Below are 17259 nucleotides of genomic sequence, written 5' to 3'. Positions count from 1 at the left end.
GTCCGTGTGTCCCGTCCCGTGTCCGTGTGTCCGTGTGTCCCGTCCCGTGTCCGTGTGTCCCGTCCGTGTCCGTGTGTCCCTTCCCGTGTCCGTGTGTCCGTGTGTCCCGTCCCGTGTCCGTGTGTCCGTGTCCCTCCCGTGTCCGTGTCCGTGTGTCCCATCCCGTGTCCGTGTGTCCCTCCCGTGTCCGTGTGTCCTGTGCCCGTGTCCGTGTGTCCCTCCCGTGTCCGTGTGTCCCTCCCGTGTCCGTGTGTCCTGTGCCCGTGTCCGTGTGTCCCTCCCGTGTCCGTGTGTCCCTCCCGTGTCCGTGTGTCCCTCCCGTGTCCGTGTGTCCCTCCCGTGCCCGTGTCCCTCCCGTGTCTGCGCCGCGCTCTGGGTCCTCCCGGCCGCGCGGGGGCGCCGCCCGCGGCGGGCCCCGGAAGCGGCGCGGGCCGGGGCGGGCGCGGGGCGGGTCGGCGCCTTTGTGTGAGCCGGGCCGGGATGGTGCGGGGCGCCGGGCGGGTAAGGCGCGACCCCCGCCCGCTCCCCGGCCCCCGCGGGGCCCCGCGCCGCGCCGAGCCTCTCCCACCCTCCCCGCGGGCTCCCGCTGCCTTCCGTGGCTCCCCCTTCCTGCCCCCGGGCCCCGCCGGGACCCCGCTGTCCCCCCCCATCTCCTCCCGTTCCTCCCGGAGCAGCTCCGGGACTCCCCGTCCTCCCCCGGCTCCCCAAGCTCTGTCCCGCTCCTTCCCCTCCCGCCCCATCCCCTCCGCAGCGATCCCCACGCCGCAGCAATTGCCCAGGTGCTTTTTTTGCCTTCCCCGCCGCATCTGCATCCTCCTCCTCGCCCTCCCCAGCTGCCAGTGGTGTTTTCCCCGTCCCTCCGCATCCCGGGGGAGAGCAGCCCGTCCTCTGGGCTTCGGTTTTCCCCGGAGCTGGGGCAGAGGCAGCTCCAGCCCCTCCAAACTCCTGCTCTTTGCTGCCTTCTGGGCTCGCTGTTCCCTGTCTCAGGGAGGGAAGGCAGGGAATTAGGAATAGGGGAATTAGGGATAGAGTTCTCTGGGTAAGTTCGTGAAATCCCAAGAGCTGTTGAGGCATCTGTGAGCAGGACAGAGGGACAAAGGCAATGGGACAAGCTGGGAGGACACCGGGGAGTGGCCGGTGCTGTAGGACAGGTGTGGTGGCAGCTGAGGAATCTGAGGGAAATCCCGGGGGAATCCATCCCAGGGGAATCCACCCCGGGGGAATCCATCCCGGGGGAATCCACCCCGGGGGAATCCATCCCGGGGGAACCCACAAGGCTGGAATGCAGAGAATCCTACCTGGGAGCCTGAAGTGTCCTTGTGGGTCCAGGTGGGATCTGAAGTGAAGGAATGAAGTGGCTGCAGCTGGAGGAGACCTTGAGGTGAATCCACCTGGCGTGTCCAGCCTGAGTGACACCTCTTTGGAGAGGAGCTTCACCCCCAGCTCAGGAAGAGGGAGATGTCTGGAGCAGGCTCCAGTTGGGTCTCAGGGACAGCAGGATCTCTGTCCCTTGCCCTGACAGCAGTGGGACCTTCAGCTGCCTCGGAGAGTCAGTGTCTTTTTGTTTTGGCTTTGCTGCTTTGCACATCCAGCCTTTTACTTCCCAAAAGTGAGGTGACAAGACAGGTTTAGTCCACCTCCAGCTGAGCAGCTGCTCCGTGGCTCCTCAGAAAGGTGCAAAACGGGAGGTGTGACCAGAATGGCCTTGCTTTGGTTGTTAAATAACATTATTTTTTTTGCGTTTCCGCTCTGCAGAGCCCCTTGCCCTGCCAGTTCCTGCTCCCTCCGCGGATGAAAGCGTGAAGGCCGAGCTGACCAGGAGAAAGGACTTGTAAGCAGCTGCTAAGATGGGCATGAGGATCAAGCTGCACAGCACCAACCACCCCAACAACCTGCTGAAGGAGCTCAACAAGTGCCGGCTCTCCGAGACCATGTGCGACGTCACCATCCTGGTGGGCTCCCGCTCCTTCGCCGCGCACAAGGCCGTGCTGGCCTGCGCCGCCGGCTACTTCCAGAACCTCTTCCTCAACACGGGGCTGGACGCTGCCAGGACCTACGTGGTGGATTTCATCACACCGGCCAACTTTGAGAAGATCCTGAGCTTTGTGTACACCTCGGAGCTCTTCACCGACCTCATCAACGTGGGCGTCATCTACGAGGTGGCGGAGCGGCTGGGCATGGAGGATCTGCTGCAGGCCTGCCACTCCACCTTCCCCGACCTGGAGAGCTCGGCCATCACCAAGCAGCCTGCCCTGTCTGTGGGGGAAGGCCGGGCTGGGCCGCTGAGCAGCACCTCCTCGGAGCAGAGCCACTCTTTGGGGGACGTGCGGAGCGGCGCGGAGCACTTCGGCCCCGAGCGGAATTACCTCCTGCACGGGGACGTGGTGGGCAGCTACAAAGAGGACGACAGGAGTGCCGTGGGCGAGGCCAGCCAGGCTCTCCCCCTGATGCACCCGCAGCAGCCTCCCAAGACAGAGCAGGAGTCGGATCCGGGGCAGTTCGCTCCGGTCGCGGCTCTGGGGGCCCAGCCCACTGGGAATGTGGTGGCACAGACCACCGGCAGCTCCTGCCCTCAGTACAAGGCCCAGAGCAACGGCGACTACGGCAAGGGCGGCTTCTTCCCCACGGACCCCTGCCTGGATGTCTCCACGGGGAGCAATTCCTGCCCCAGCAACAGCGACCACTCCAAAGAGCAGGGATTCGAGCAGATGGATGAGCTCCAGCTGGAGGATTTGGGAGAGGCCGAGCTGCATTTTGAGGATGCTGGAGAGGAGCTGGTCCCGTCTGAGGAAGTGATTGAGCTGAGCGATGACAGCGAGGAGGAGCTGGCCTTCGAGAGCGACAGCCGGGACAGCAAGGCCATGCCCTGCCAGGTGTGCAAGAAGGTGCTGGAGCCCAACATCCAGCTGATCCGCCAGCACGCCAGGGACCACGTCGACCTGCTCACAGGGAACTGCAAAGTCTGCGAGACCCACTTCCAGGACCGCAACTCCAGGGTCACCCACGTGCTGTCCCACATCGGCATCTTCCTCTTCTCCTGCGACATGTGCGAGACCAAGTTCTTCACCCAGTGGCAGCTGACGCTGCACCGGCGGGACGGGGTCTTCGACAACAACGTCATCGTCCACCCCAGTGACCCGCTGCCAGGGAAGGTGGCCGTGTTTGGGGGAGGGCCCGGCCCCGAGCTGGCCTGCGCTGCCTGCGGGAAGCCCTTGGCCAGAGATTTCCACACGGTCCGGAGCCACTTGCTGGAGCACGTGAACCTGAAGAGCCAGACGTGCGGCGTGTGCGACCAGCGGCACCTGAGCCTCTGCAGCCTGCTCTGGCACACCCTGTCCCACCTGGGCATCTCCGTCTTCTCCTGCTCCGTCTGCGCCAGCAGCTTCGTGGACCGGCAGCTCCTGGAGAAGCACCTGGCCGTGCACCAGCACGTGGAGGAGGCTCTTTTCCAGTGCCACTTCTGCAGCCAGAGCTTCAAGCTGGAAGCCGCCTATCGCTACCACGTCAGCCAGCACAAGTGTGGCGGCCTGGACATCCGGGCGGGATTTGGGGAGCGCCTGCAGCCGCAGGGGCTGCCCAAGAGGAAGCTGCCCGAGGAGTTCCTGAGCGAAGAGCTGGCGCTGCAGAGCCAGCCGGGGAACAGCAAGTACAGCTGCAAGGTGTGCGGCAAGAGGTTCGCCCACACCAGCGAGTTCAACTACCACCGGCGCATCCACACCGGGGAGAAGCCGTACCAGTGCAAGGTGTGCCACAAGTTCTTCCGCGGGCGCTCCACCATCAAGTGCCACCTGCGGACGCACTCGGGGGCCCTCATGTATCGCTGCACCGTGTGTGGCCACTACAGCTCCACGCTCAACCTGATGAGCAAGCACATAGGGGTGCACAAGGGCAGCCTCCCGCCGGACTTCACCATCGAACAGACTTTCATGTACATCATCCACTCCAAAGAGGCCGAGAAAAACACGGATAGCTGATGGGGCACGGCTGGCGGAGGAGTGTTAATGGTGGGAGCTGTGGAGGAGGAAAAGGAAAAACAAAACAAAAAAAAAAAGGAAAAAAGTTGTTTTATTTAATGGTCAGGCATCATGGATGGAATTGGTTTTTTTTTTGTTTTGGTTTAAATTTTTTTTTTTTTTTTAGTTTTTGGGCCTTCCTAGGGCTTTTTAGATTGGTGGCGTTGTACAAATTAACAGCACGTGAGGTACATCACTGTTTTCAAGGAGTCTGTCGTGTTTACTTACCTCTGGTCCTGTTAGAGGCCATCGAGTTCTGTGCTTTTAGCATTTCTCACTAGTTTTTGAGTCTAGATTCTATTTTTTTTTTTTTTGAGCCTTTTAGCCCACTTGACCAGGCTAACCCTGAGCTTGTCCACAAACTGATGCTGCTAAGATTTTCACACCTGACCTCAGTGGAGAGGGACAGAGCCAGAGCAGGCGCTGGACTCGAAGGAAAGGAACAAAAGAGAAAGAAAATGGAAAGAAAAAGACACTCTGGGCATCCCTGGTGTTCTGCTGCTACTGCCAGGAGACGAGCAAAGTGTGCTCTGGGATCGGCCACTGCTGCGTTGCTGGGGAGAGGAGCAGGAAGCACCCGAGTGTGTAAGCAAGGAGGGATGCCAGCAGGGAACCAGGAGCAGGGGAGGCACAGATTCCCAGGCCATGTTGGCTATGCTGTGGCTGGGACTCGCTCGTGCCCTGAGAGCCGGAGGAGGAGCTGAAGGAGCCACACAACCTCCCTGCAGAGCTGGGCAGAGATGGCTGCGTGAGCACAGGGATCTCCTGCAGGACTGGAGAGGGAGGGGAAGCAGGTCCGTGCTCCTTGTGGGGTGATTTTTCTGGTGGCCACAGAGAGCCAGGAGTCTCCTGGCTGTGCTCTGCCCCAGCCTCACGCTGTGCCCTGGGCAGACAAGTCAGGATGAAGCTGTTGCCTTAACTCCCTGGAAGGAGAGGGACCCTTCTCCTGCCAGAGGGATCCCCCCTCCCACGCCCTGCGCCGCCACATCCCGGACGTGTTCCGGTGGCAAACGGGTGTGCTGGGAGAGATGGGAGTTTGTTCATGGCCTGGGAGCCACAGCGATGGCTTGGCCTCTCCTGCTGCGTGCTGGGCACTTCTGGGGGCTGCCCTGGGCATGGAGAGGCTCTCCTGGGCATGGAGAAGCTCTCCAGGGCATGGAGAGGCTCCTCTGGGCATGGAGAGGCTCCTCTGGGCATGGAGAGGCTCTCCTGGGCATGGAGAAGCTCTCCAGGGCATGGAGAGGCTCCTCTGGGCATGGAGAGGCTCCTCTGGGCATGAAGGAGCTCTCCAGGGCATGGAGGAGCTCTCCTGGGTATGGAGGAGCTTCCCTGGGCATGGAGAGGCTCCCCTGGGCATGGAGGAGCTTCCCTGGGCATGGAGAGGCTCTCCTGGGCATGGGTGGGTCTCCCCCTCTAAGTTTTGGTGCCCCTTGGTGCAGGAGGCTCTTCTGGGCATCTGGAACTGTCGTGGACATGTGTCAGGCTCTCCTGGGCTCAGGGGTCTCTCCTGGGCACGGGGGTCTCTCCTGGGCACAGGGAGCTCTCCTGGGCACGGGGGTCTCTCCTGGCCCTGTGTCAGGTCCCCCTCATCATGGGGGGCTCTCCTGGCCACTCCTGGGGGGTCTCTCCAGCGAGGTCAGCTGGTGCCAACGCTGGGAAGGGCATGGGTTCGCCTCTCCCCTCGCTATCCTGCCGTGGGGCACAGGTGGGGAGGAGCAGACATTTCCAAGCTGGGCCTGCCCTCGGGTAACTCGTTCTACCTCACAAACAAGGAAGCGCTTGGGGCTCTGCAGCCTCGGTGGTCGTGGATCGGCTCCTGCGCTTCTGTCAAGTTTTACTGTTACAGAACTAAAACTAAACTGAACTAAACTAAACTAAACTAGTGATTTGCAAACCCTGGGAACCCACCCCGCTGCCCCCTCCCTGTGAAGGGACACCCAGGAAGGGACACCTGGGAAGGGCCATCCTGCAGTGGGGGCTGGACTCGGAGAGCTCAGAGCACCCGGGGGTCTCTCTTCCAGCCCCGCCGTGGCCTTGGGCAAGTCACTTCACCTCTTTGCCTCAGTTTCCTCATCTGTAAAATGAGGGTGGTACCTCCCGTGGTACCGACCTACCTCCGGGAGCGGGGAGGGTGCCTGGAGCCTGGCTTTGGAGGAGGGGAGGCACCAGAGCCAAGGTCAGCTCTGGGCTGGCCGGGCTGCTGCAGCTCTGGGTGCTGAGCTCCAGGCTCGTGGTCCTGGGGTCACTGCTGTGCTGAGCTGTGTTCGTTTTTTCTGGAGAAAGGGTGATTTTTGGGAATGGCGTGGTGCTCTGGGCAGTGTGGGAGCTGGTGGCGCCTCGCTGTGGGCTCCTCTGAGCCCACAGCCACCAAGGGCAGCGGCTCCACGCCGCATTTCGTTCCTTCTCCACCACCACGGGCAAACCTGGCTCTCTCCTGTCCCCGCTGCCCTTGGTGGCTGTGGGGACACCAACCTACCTCCCCTGGGGCAGCCTGAGGTGTTTGCAAAGTGCTTTGGGATCCTGGGGTAGGAGAGGGAGTTGCAGAGGGGAAATTCTGGCAGCGTCCAGGTCACGGAGCCTCCTGGGGAGCCCAGACAGAGAATCCCCCTGCTCCGAGCCCAGGCTCACTCCCATCCCCAACACAAAATTCACTTTCCCTGTTCTCAGTGGATCCAGGTCTGCCACAAAGTAATTGAGCAGATGAAGAAAGAACAAGAGTTGAATTTGCTGTCTAACCTTTTCGTTAAGTTAATCGTAGGTACTGACCTCCTGCTATTTAAGTGTTTACTATCTATTTGCTGTAAAGTTTTGTATATTTTGTAAACTTTCCCCCCCGCCCCCAAATCGTAGATGTCTAAAATCGTTGTACATCGGGTTCTTTTCTACTCCATTGTTCAACACAAAGTGTGGTTTTTATTTAGAATAATAAAACGGAAAACATTGACCTCTTGTAGCTGCTTCTTCATGAAACGTGTTCCTCCCAGGGGTGCCTGGGCAGCAGGTGAGGCCATCCCTGTATCCTGCTCCCACTGGATTTGTGGCTCAGGGGAACAATTTGGGATATTCCTGTGGGATTCAGGAGCAGGGTGGGAGCAGAGCCCACCCGTTGGGTTTGTGTGCCTGGATGAGCCTTTTCTGTGTTTGCCAGGAACTGGAGCTCCACGGGCTGGGAACTGAGTTCAGAATGGTTTTGAGGGGTCTGGAGCAGCTCAGTGATGAGGAGAGACCGTGGGAGCTGGGCTTGATTAATCTGGAGAAGAGGAGACTGAGGGGATCCTATCAATCCATTAAAATATCTCAGATATCCATATAAACATCTTATTGGAGAGGGGATCTCAACAATCCATAAAAATGTGTCAGATATCTCATTTGAGAGGGGATCTCAATCCATAAAAATATCTCAGATATTGGTATAAATATCTCATTTGAGAGGGAGTCAATCCATAAAAATATCTCAGATATTTCATTTGAGAGGGGATCTCAATCCATAAAAATATCTCAGATATCTCATTTGAGAGGGAGTCAATCCATAAAATTATTTCAGATATCTCATTTGAGAGGGGATCTCAATCCATAAAAATATCTCAGATACTGGTATAAATAATATCTCATTTGAGAGGGGATCTCAATCCATAAAAATATCTCAGATACTGGTATAAATAATATCTCATTTGAGAGGGCATCTCAATCCATAAAAATATCTCAGGTATCTCATTTAAGAGGGGATCTCAATCCATAAAAATATCTCGGGTATCTGTATAAATATCCTATTTGGGAGGGGGTCTCATCAATCCATAACAATACCTCAAAGATGGGTGCCAAGAGGATGGTGCCAGACTTTTCAGTGGTGTGACAGGACAAGGAGCAGTGGCCATAAATGAAACCACAAGAAGTTCCACCTGGACACAAGGAAGAACTTCTCAGGGATGTGGAAACAAGGTGCCCAGATCACCACATGGGTGACAATTTATTTGAGGCCACTCTGGCCCTAAGTTCTATGGACAAAAGTGCAGAGAAATTAAGACAGTTAAAAATTAAGTTTATTAGGTGAAATACCAAATTCTACATGTTTAAGTATCTTGAATATATTTTTGCCCTGGTGGATGGCTGGTCGTGTATTAATCATCCATTTCTTCCTTGGAAATGGGAGGGAATTAGCAAAGAGAAGCTCAGGGAGGATTTGGGATCAGGGAATGAAGGTGGTGGGGTCCCGTGGGTGCAGATCTCAGCCTGGGGGTCTCACAGCCCCTGGGGTTCTGCACTCACAGGTGTGAGGAGCAGAGAACGACCCGAGCTGCTGCCCTGAGCAGGGAATTCTCACCAGGGGTTTCTGTGCAAAAGCTGGATTGGGGTTGTGCTGGGATACAGAGGAACATCCCTGCAGAAGGAACCCTGAGGAATTTAGGGTTTTACCCCATCAGGGACCCCTGGAAGTGGCAGAGCTTTCCCAGCCAGCCCCGTGATAACCCCGTATCCGTCTCAACCCCCGGTCACGGGCTTCTCCCGGGACATCCTGCTCCCCCCTCCCTGCACCAGCATCCTGTCCCCAGAACTGCTGATGCTTTGCTTTTTCTCAGGCGTGTTCCTCGAGCAGCTCAAGGCTTTTGGTAGATTTATGGTCGCTCTGTCACCTTCCCCCAGCGAGGGCTCGACCCGCAGCACGTGACTGGGATCAGGATCCAGACAAGGATGAACTTTCTCCGGATGCTCCCGTTCCTTGCACAGCACAAGAGCCCAGCTCGTGCTCCAGCTCGGAGGTTTTCTGCACATGCCCGTGCTCCCACAGGGACTTTGGTGGAAGGGGAAGTGCTTTTGGAGCCTGATGGAGTTGAGAAATCTACCCAGTGGCCATAGAAACCTGCCAGGGGATGCTCCAGAGGAGGCTGGAGTTAATGGGGTGGGCGACCCAAAGTCAGTCTGGAGCAGCCCTTTTCAGTAAAACCCAGTCTAGCCATCACTAATTTACAAGTGGGTTTGCAAAATTGCTCTGAAGGAGCGGCTGATCTCGAATCCAAGTTGTTCCCCCCCCTCAGATCTGTGCCCTGCTCAGCCTCTTGGGCTGCTTCACCTTCATCTCTCAAAAATCAGGCTCTGGGCGTTGCTGGGCACTGGAGGGGGAGTTTTGTGTTCCGAAGGGATGGTTCCTTCTCTCCCACTCGGGATGGCACTCACAGGCACTGCCGTGCCCAGGGCTGGGGCCAGGGGCAGTTTGAGGATGCAGGAACGCCCGTGATGGGGCAGGTGGTGCTCTCCAACCCCACAGCCTGGGGCAGGATGGGGCTCTGACCTTGGGGTTGGGTTGTGTCAGACACCGAGTGCAGTAACAGGCTTTATTATCGCAAGGGTTTCTCTCGTCAAACAGGAAATACAATTTTCTCTTATCCTTTCTTCAGGTTGGACACAGCAGAGGCAAGACGCCCGTAGCTCCCAGCCCTCCTCAAAGCAGGCACCTCAACCTGCCACGGGAGGTGCCCAGCCAAGAAGGGCTGTGCCCAAGCAAGGTGTGTCCTCAGCAGCAGCAGGAAAAGCGATCCCACTGTCCCCAGGGAGCCACCACAACGGAGGCTGGGAGAGTCTGACCCCCCTTAGTTGGGAGGGCTGCTGTCCTTGGCGATGACTATGGAGTGCTGCGTGCTGGAGGAGGAGTTGTCGGCGCCCTTCTGGCCACCGTGGTCCTTGGGGATGTACTTGACGACGGCGGAGATGAGTTTGCTGCGGAAGTTCTTGCTGAGGAAGTTGTAGAGGATGGGGTTGACGACGCAGTGGAGCAGCGTGAAGCAGTCTATGATGTCGTAGAAGAAGTAGAGCAGGTGGGCGAAGGTGCAGTGCAGGATGATGTGGCTGCCCTCGAGGGTGAGCAGCGTCAGCACGGCGTGGAAGGGCAGCCAGCTGAGCAGGAACACCCCGATGTAGGCGTAGATGAGCAGGCAGTGCTTGCGGCTCTCCGGCTTGGCGCGGCGGATGAAGCGCGCCGTCAGCACGTTGAACGCCGCGATGATGGGGAAGGGGATGAGGAAGCCGACGGCGGTGGTGGCCAGGCTGACCGCCAGCGCCCACTCGTCGTAGGTCTCGAAGGGGGCCATGAAGATGCAGATGGGCTCCCCGGTGTTGACCAGCTGCATGTGGGACACCTCCAGGACGGGGATGGCGGCGGCCAGGACCCAGCTGCAGGCGCAGACCACGCGGCGCGCGCGGTGCTGGTGCCGCTGCCAGAAGAGGGAGGAGCTGGTCAGGGTCACGTAGCGATCCACGCTCAGGCAGGTGAGGAAGAAGATGCTGGCGTACATGTTGGCGAAGTAGAAGTAGTGGGTGAAGCGGCAGAGGAAGCTGCCCCAGAGCCAGGTGTAATCCAGCATCACCTCCAGCATCCAGATGGGCAGCGAGAGCAGCACCCCGAGGTCAGCGATGGCCATGTTGATGATGTACAGGTTGACCAAGCTCTTGCTGCCCCGTGTCTGCCAGTTGACCCAGATGACGAGGAGGTTCTCCACCAAGCCCACCACGAAGATGACCAGGTAGAGGATGAAGAGAATCACTCGCTTGATGTTCTCATCCAGGCTGAACTCGCAGTAGGTGTAGGTGTGGTTCAGGAGGTAGAACAGCTCGGACAAGTTGTGGTAGTCCCCGTACTCACTCGGGACAGCGTGTGTCTCCACGGGGACAGTGGTCACCTCGGCCATCCTGGTGGCTGCAGGGAAAGGGACAGCACTGAGCTGGGCAGCCTGAAAGAGAGACCCATTGTGTGGGGCTCAAGAAGATCCTTCTGGGGGTTTCTAACCTAATTTTTACTCCCACGGTGACTCCCTACATCAGCCTTCAAAAGATGCTGAGTCCACCCAGGTGATCCCCTCACATCCCAGGGTAAATGGCAGCCACAAGCAACAGTCACCACGCCTGGTGGCTGTTCCCTGTCCCAGAGCCTGGTCTGGGACATGGACAGGTGTCGGTGGCTCTGTCCCAAAGACAAAAGCCCCCGCTCCCACCCGAGCCCTCGGGCTGTGGTCACTCACCAGCCGCCCTCACTCTGCCAGGAGCCACCGGGGACATCCAAGTAGGTGACAAAATTATACATTTCAGGGAAACGCAGTTGACCTGAACATCCTCTTATTGCCCCAAGTGAGAGCTCGATCCCAGCCCAGCCTCCTGCCGCTGGAGGTGTCCGGGAGCAGCCGTTCCCTTGGGAATGCTGCGGGACTCTGCCCTTCCCGTGGGGTCTTCCCGCTTTGCTTGGAGCCTGGCAAGCCGGGACCAAGCCACTGCTGGTGTCCCCCGTGAGAACGTCATCCCTGTGGCTCCCACCCACGCTGACACCCCCCAAAACCAGGGGGAGGCCGGGCCTGCCACCCCCAGGGCTCCTGAGCCTCCCGTCCTCTCTGCGCTGCAGGGCCTGAGGAGAGACAGAGGGAAGGTGGGACAGATGGACGGGAGAGGGGACACATGGACAGGAGAAGGGACAGAGAGATGGGCGAGGCGACAGGTGGATGGTAAAGGGGACAGACAAATGGGAGAGAGGACAAGCAGACAGGACCAGGGATAGACAGCCAAGGGAAGGGACAGACGGACAGGAACAGGGACAGACAAACAGGAGAAGGGACGGATGGATGGTAAAGGGGACAGAAAAACGGGAGAAAGGACAGACAGGACCAGGGACAGACAGACAGGGGAAGGGACAGACAGACAGGACCAGGGACAGACAGACAGGAGAAGGGACAGATGGATGGGAGAGGGAAAAAGGGAGAGATGGATGGTAGAGGAGACAGACAAACGGGAGAAGGGACGGATGGATGGGAGAGGGGACAGACAAGTGGGAGAAAGGACAGGCAGACAGAACCAGGGACAGACAAACGGGAGAAGGGAGGGACGGATGGGAGAGAGGACAGGTAGATGGTAAAGGGGACAGACGGACAGGAGAAGGGACAAGCAGACAGGACCAGGGACAGACAGCCAGGAGAAGGGACGGACGGACAGGAGAGGGGAGAGATGGATAGTAGAAGGGACAGACAAACGGGAGAAGGGACAGGCAGACAGGACCAGGGACAGACAAACGGGAGAAAGGACAGGCAGACAGGACCAGGGACAGACAAACGGGAGAAAGGACAGACAGACAGGACCAGGGACAGACAAACGGGAGAAAGGACAGGCAGACAGGACCAGGGACAGACAAACGGGAGAAAGGACAGGCAGACAGGACCAGGGACAGAGAGCCAGGAGAAGGGACGGACGGACGGGAGAAGGGACACGAGGGAGGAGGGTCGCTGCTGGCTCACCGGCGGCTGAGCGAGGGCTGTGCTGGGGCTGTTCGGGAGCGGGGGGATCCTCTCGGCTCGGCAGCTCGAGCGCCTCTGGGCACGGAGCTTGGGTGGGCTTGGTGGCCGCTTGCTGGGCAGGAAATGACCGTCGTGCTGCAACATCCTGCGACAGCCCAGCGCGGGGGACATTGGACTGGATTTCCAGCGCCGGCACTCGCCTCCCATTTCATTTTGCCGCAGGGTGGGAACAGGCGCGGGGAGGCCACGGGCAGGTGTCGGTGTGGAAGCCGCAGGTGCCTGGGGGTGGACGAGGGTCCCCGAGGCTTCCTGAGTGTCCCTTCCACTGCCACCCCACCGGGCTAAGAGGCTGGATCCTGCCTGGATCCTTCTGTGGGGAAAATACATCCCAGCTCCTGCCCCGGCACGGGGAATCCTGAGGGGTTGGGGTGGGTTTTAACACAGGTGCCAAAGCTGTCCCTGATGGCACCCCGATATCAGGGTGAGCTCAGGGTTCTTTTCGGGGGGAAAGGGCTGAGAGCTGAACTCTCCGTCTCGGCAGCGCTCCTGCAGGAGCCGATGGCAGATGGATGTCGCCAGAGAAGCACCTCTGGCCATGCAGCAATTAATCACAGAGCCGTAATTGCCCCGCGGTCTGGCAGGGGAAGCCAGGGGGCTCAAGCCTTGCCCCGGCGCTGGGGAGGGGGCTGATAGGCAGAAAATTTTGCATCGGGCTGCAAGTCCTGCGAAACAATTGCAGGAAATCTCCTTTTTTTCAAGTGCAGCCAAGACTGCGGGATCAACAATTGGCTCGGAAGGAAGGCACGGGGAGCGGGGAAGCGCGGGGGCACTGATAAGTCGGGACTCACAACAACAAGCCCAGCGCTGCTGACCCCGTGCGCAGGTACCAACCCCGGCAGGACCGGCTTCCAAACAGGAACTCGGCAGCTTCGTGCTGGCCCCGGGCACATTTTGGATCAGCTGGCCCAGTGGGGGTGGTGAGGGGCCGCTCTGCCACCGAGGGGCTGGGGGGCTTTGCCCCACCCGAGGGGGAAGCAATGCTCAGCTGGTTCTGTTTAACAGGTCAGGCAAGTTCCAGACCGAACTCTGGGGCTGGGCAGGATTTGGGAGCCGTCAAGGATTGTGCAGGGGCTGCTGATCCTGGTGGCAATAGCCAGGTCTGGTTGTATTTCCAAGCCAGCTGAGCCGCGGGCTTGGGACAGGCGGCTCAGCCCGTTCTGCCCATCCCTCCCGCAAGCCCCAAGGCTCTCAGCACCCCAAATGTGTGCCCAGGAGTCCCCAGGCTCCCTCAGGAGCTGGAGAAGTGGGCTCCAGGCAGAGGCAGCCCGGGGATCTGCCGTTCTCCCGCTGCTTCCCTCCCCGGGCAGCCGTCGCCGGCTGCGGGCACGGGTGTGCCAGGGCAGGTGCGGCCAAGGCTGCCGCTCCCGGGGGGTTGGCACGGCTCGTCCCGGTCCCCGGGGACACGCCGTGCCCCAAACGCGACGTGCTGCCGGCCACGTTGTACTTTCTCAGCCAAAAAACAGCACTTTCGGAAAAGCTTCTTTGACTGGGGAAACAGCCCGGCGAGCTGAACGCAGCCTGCGCAAGGTCCCGGGTCATCCTCATCCTCATCCTCATCCTCATCCTCATCCTCATCCTCGCCCTCCCCGTGGCGTCTCGAGGGTCCCGGTCAGGCGTGGGGTCGGCCTTTGCCGGAGCTGGGGATCTGCACTGGCGCCTCTCTGGTCCCGCCGGCAAGTGCAGAATCTCACAGACCTGCCCCTCACCTACTGATCGCTAATCAGTTCTTAATTAGCTCCAGGAGTGGCGCAGGGATCACCGCCCACGAGCCCAGGGGATGGATAAACACCGCGCAGCCTTTCCCAGCCGCTCCCTGCCAGCCGAGCCGCGGTGTCCCGGGTTAGGAGGCTGCTCGGGGCACAGGCAGCAGCCGGGACCGTGCCACGGCACCGGGATCCTGCCACGGCACCGGACCCTGCCACGGCACCGGGATCGTGCCACGGTACCGGACCCTGCCACGGCACCGGCACCCTGCCACGGCACCGGGACCGTGCCACGGCACCGGGACTGTGCCACGGCACCGGGACCGTGCCACGGCACCGGGACCGTGCCACGGCACCGGGATCCTGCCACGGCACCGGGACCCTGCCACGGCACCGGACCCTGCCACGGCACCCCACGGTGAGACGGGTCACCGGCACCGGGGCCAAGTGGCCATCGAACTCCTCCAACTCCCAGCATTGCAGCGCCTTTACTGAGCACGTTCTCGAGGGTGTGGGACAGCCACGGCCCCTCGCTCTGGTCAGGGGATCCCGCTGGCCGGGATGGGCAGGAAGAAGCCCAGGATGGTGTCGGACAGCCAGGCCGGGCAGTAGCTGAGGGGCAGGAAGATGAGCCGGGCGTCCCAGCCGGCGGCGTAGCGGCTGCGGGGGCAGCGGGAGAGCAGCGCGTGTGTCACGGCATCGGTGACGAGCGACAGGCGGGAGCTGCTCAGGCGGTGCAGCAGCGTGGTGCTCTCGGCATCTGGGTGGGCACAAGGGGGTCAGGCCGATGGAGGTGGGGTCAGCAGGGGGGTGGTGCGCTGTGGGGATGGACTCACATTTATCCAGGTAGCGGCGGCCGTAGGCTGCCTGGGCTTCTGCCGGGAGCCGCTCCCAGAGGCGAGCGAGGCCCTTCACCAGCGGGGCGGGGTCGGTCATTCCCGTCTGGAAGCCTCCAGGTTCGATGATGGAGACCTGCACGCCGAAGGGACGCAGCTCCCGCCTGCCCGAGGCGGGGGCGTCAGCGGGAGCTGCTGTCCCGAGGAGGGCAGAGACCGGGGGAGGAGCGGGGGGCTGCTTGTGTCACCCCCCAGGCATTCCATCATGGGCACAGGGGAACCTTGTCCTTGCTCCATGTACCCTCTTGTGTCCTGAGACATCCCCGGACCTCCGTGCCCCAGGACCCCTCTGGATCCCGGGATCCTGGAATCCCCCTGAACCTCAGTGCCTCGGGATCACCCCAGAGCATTCCCGGATCCCGGGACCTCCCTGAATCTCAGCGCCCCGGGACTCTCCCCGACCTCCAGAATTCTGGACCCTGGGACACCCCGGGACACCGGGACCACTGGGACTGGTCCACCTCCCCGCCCCAGGTTCCCACTAGAACTTTGCTCCAGAGCTCCTTGAAATCCTTCCCCTGGCTGCACAGCCCTGCCCACGCTCCCAGCCCACTTGTGGTCAGCGTTTCACAAGTTCTCTGGGGAAAATGTAACCGGGAGTAAATCAGTCAATAAAACCCTGCAAGAGGAGAGTGGGGCAACGCTGGGGCTGCTGGACGAGCACAGGAGAGCCCCGGGGGCTGCCACAGCCGTACCTGAGGCTGTCAGAGAAGGCTTCCACGCCGTACTTGGAGATGCAGTACCCTCCACCGAAGAAGGACATGCGGCCCATCACGCTGGCCACGTTGACCACGCGGCCCCGCGCCCGCCGCACCAGCGGCAGGAGGCTCAGTGTCACCTCCACCAGCCCCACCAGGTTGACATCCAGCACCTTGACAAAGTCCTCCTTGGTCAGCCACTCGTTCGGGGCGGTGGGGATGGCGATCCCGGCGTTGTTCACCAGCCCCCAGAGCCCTGGAGAGGGGATGGGATGAGCTGAGGCTGTTCCAAGGCCCTGCACCAGCCTCGCCTGTGCTGGCACAAGTGGGCTGACGTTCCTCCCCTCACACAGCCCCCTGAATATCAGGCTAGCCCAAAGGTCCGAGGGTGTGGGGGGAGGAATATCAGGAGATGGCAAAGATTTCCAGAAGAGGCTTTTACCCTGATATATGTTGCCTCAGCTCTCTTTATTCTGTGGTGTCCAAAGGCAAAAGAGCAGAACAGGAAATGTCAGGGGTCTGTACAGGCTTTGGACAGGGTGGGCTTCCCTGGCTCTGTGCCAGCCCCGTTGGGGCAGGAAGGAGGGTCCAGGGTTATCTGATCAGTCCCAGGGTCCCAGGGAGGGGGCACAGAGTGCCCAGGAGCTCACTGTAACAGTGGGCAAGGTGACAGGAGAGCTGTTGGGGTAATCGGCTCTTAATTAGCTGGTTTTCGGGAGGAAAGGGCTGAAAGCTGAACTCTCTGCCCGGGCAGCGCTCCTGCAGGAGCCGATGGCAGATGCATGTCACCAGAGAAGCACCTCTGGCCAAGCAGCAATGAATCACAGAGCCGTGATTACCCCGCGGTGTGGCAGGGGAAGCCGGGGGGGACAACAGGGACGTCAGCCCCGTTTTACCTTGGTCACCCACACGCTCCCGGACCCAGGCGGTGACATCGGCGATGCTCTGGCTGGAGGTGACGTCCAGCAGGACGGTCTGCAGGCGGTCGGAGGTGGCCGCCCGCAGCTGCGCGGCCCCGGCGGCGCTCAGGCAGGCGGCCAGCACCCGCAGCCCCCGCGCGTCCAGCTGCCGCGCCAGCAGGTTCCCGAAGCCGCTGTCGCAGCCCGTGATCAGCACGTGCTTCTCCGAGAGCCGCGGCACCGGCTGCCGCTCCCGGTGCCAGCGGCGCAGCAGGAACAGCCCCAGCAGCGCGGCCACCACGTACAGCCACATCCTCGGCACCGGCACCGGCACCGCCCGGTGACAGCCCGCGCCGGCCGCATTTATAGAGCCGGGCTTGCGGCAGCACCCGGGTGAATTTTGTCACCCTGATTTGTCGTTTTTGTCATTCCCGTGGTGATGGAGCAGGACAGTCCCTCCCAACCAGCTCTGCAGGAGGAGGAGGAAGCAGAGGAGGAGGACTCTGTAACAGGCTGCTCGGTTCTTTGCCTAGAGGGAAATCTGCTCAGGTCCCGGGGTGAATTTTGTCACCCTGATTTGTAGTTTTTGTAACTCCCGGCTTTGCCTGGCACCACTGCCTGTGCCTGGGCTCTGCTGTGCCCTTAGCAGGTGGATCCCAATGTCCCACGGAGCTGGATTTGGTGGAACCCTCCAGACACCGTCAGCAGCACCAACCCTGCATC

The 17259-nt window shown here is 60.4% G+C and overlaps 3 protein-coding genes across 4 annotated transcripts; 1 reads left to right on the top strand and 2 right to left on the bottom strand.

Annotated features, from left to right (window-relative positions):
- Positions 1–432: 432 nt before the first annotated feature.
- Positions 433–4649, top strand: ZBTB39 (zinc finger and BTB domain containing 39). The gene is made up of 2 exons (XM_021542472.3): positions 433–501; positions 1756–4649. Exon 2 carries the CDS (start codon positions 1848–1850, stop codon positions 3972–3974), a length of 2127 nt encoding a protein of 708 aa, XP_021398147.2. The 5' UTR covers positions 433–501; positions 1756–1847; the 3' UTR covers positions 3975–4649.
- A 4680-nt stretch (positions 4650–9329) lies between these two features.
- On the bottom strand, positions 9330–12943 carry ACKR5 (atypical chemokine receptor 5). 2 transcript variants are annotated; one of them, XM_021542471.3, is made up of 2 exons: positions 12281–12943; positions 9330–10735 (listed from the first exon to the last, which is right to left on the bottom strand). In XM_021542471.3, the coding sequence occupies exons 1-2, from the start codon at positions 12665–12667 to the stop codon at positions 9599–9601; spliced, it is 1524 nt and encodes a 507-aa protein (XP_021398146.2). In that variant the 5' UTR covers positions 12668–12943; the 3' UTR covers positions 9330–9598. The 2 variants fall into 2 exon arrangements, with proteins under 2 accessions (XP_021398146.2, XP_021398145.1); XM_021542470.3 differs by having other exon boundaries at positions 9330–10701; positions 12281–12386.
- A 1569-nt stretch (positions 12944–14512) lies between these two features.
- On the bottom strand, positions 14513–16860 carry LOC110477094 (retinol dehydrogenase 16). Its single transcript, XM_077788641.1, has 4 exons — positions 16534–16860; positions 15635–15893; positions 14880–15043; positions 14513–14803 (listed from the first exon to the last, which is right to left on the bottom strand). Exons 1-4 carry the CDS (start codon positions 16847–16849, stop codon positions 14583–14585), a joined length of 960 nt encoding a protein of 319 aa, XP_077644767.1. The 5' UTR covers positions 16850–16860; the 3' UTR covers positions 14513–14582.
- Positions 16861–17259: the final 399 nt, after the last annotated feature.

The sequence above is a fragment of the Lonchura striata genome, chromosome 27, assembly GCF_046129695.1.
Source record: "Lonchura striata isolate bLonStr1 chromosome 27, bLonStr1.mat, whole genome shotgun sequence".
NCBI classification, from domain to species: Eukaryota; Metazoa; Chordata; class Aves; order Passeriformes; family Estrildidae; genus Lonchura; species Lonchura striata.
Note: the sequence above shows the minus strand (reverse complement) of the source record. Positions and strands in the feature narration are given on the sequence as shown.

Bases quoted from the DNA above. Each gene is read 5' to 3' on its own strand.
- LOC110477094 (XM_077788641.1), bottom strand. From the start codon at position 16,849: ATGTGGCTGTACGTGGTGGCCGCGCTGCTGGGGCTGTTCCTGCTGCGC. The intron at 15,894-16,533 runs GTAAAACGGGGC...TCCCCTCTCCAG, and splicing joins GGAGCGTGTGGGTGACCAAG to GGCTCTGGGGGCTGGTGAAC. The intron at 15,044-15,634 runs GTACGGCTGTGG...CGCCTCGGGCAG, and splicing joins GCCTTCTCTGACAGCCTCAG to GCGGGAGCTGCGTCCCTTCG.
- ZBTB39 (XM_021542472.3), top strand. From the start codon at position 1,848: ATGGGCATGAGGATCAAGCTGCACAGCACCAACCACCCCAACAACCTG.
- ACKR5 (XM_021542471.3), bottom strand. From the start codon at position 12,667: ATGTATTTTCCCCACAGAAGGATCCAGGCAGGATCCAGCCTCTTAGCC. The intron at 10,736-12,280 runs GTGAGCCAGCAG...TCTCTCTTTCAG, and splicing joins CAGCCCTCGCTCAGCCGCCG to GCTGCCCAGCTCAGTGCTGT.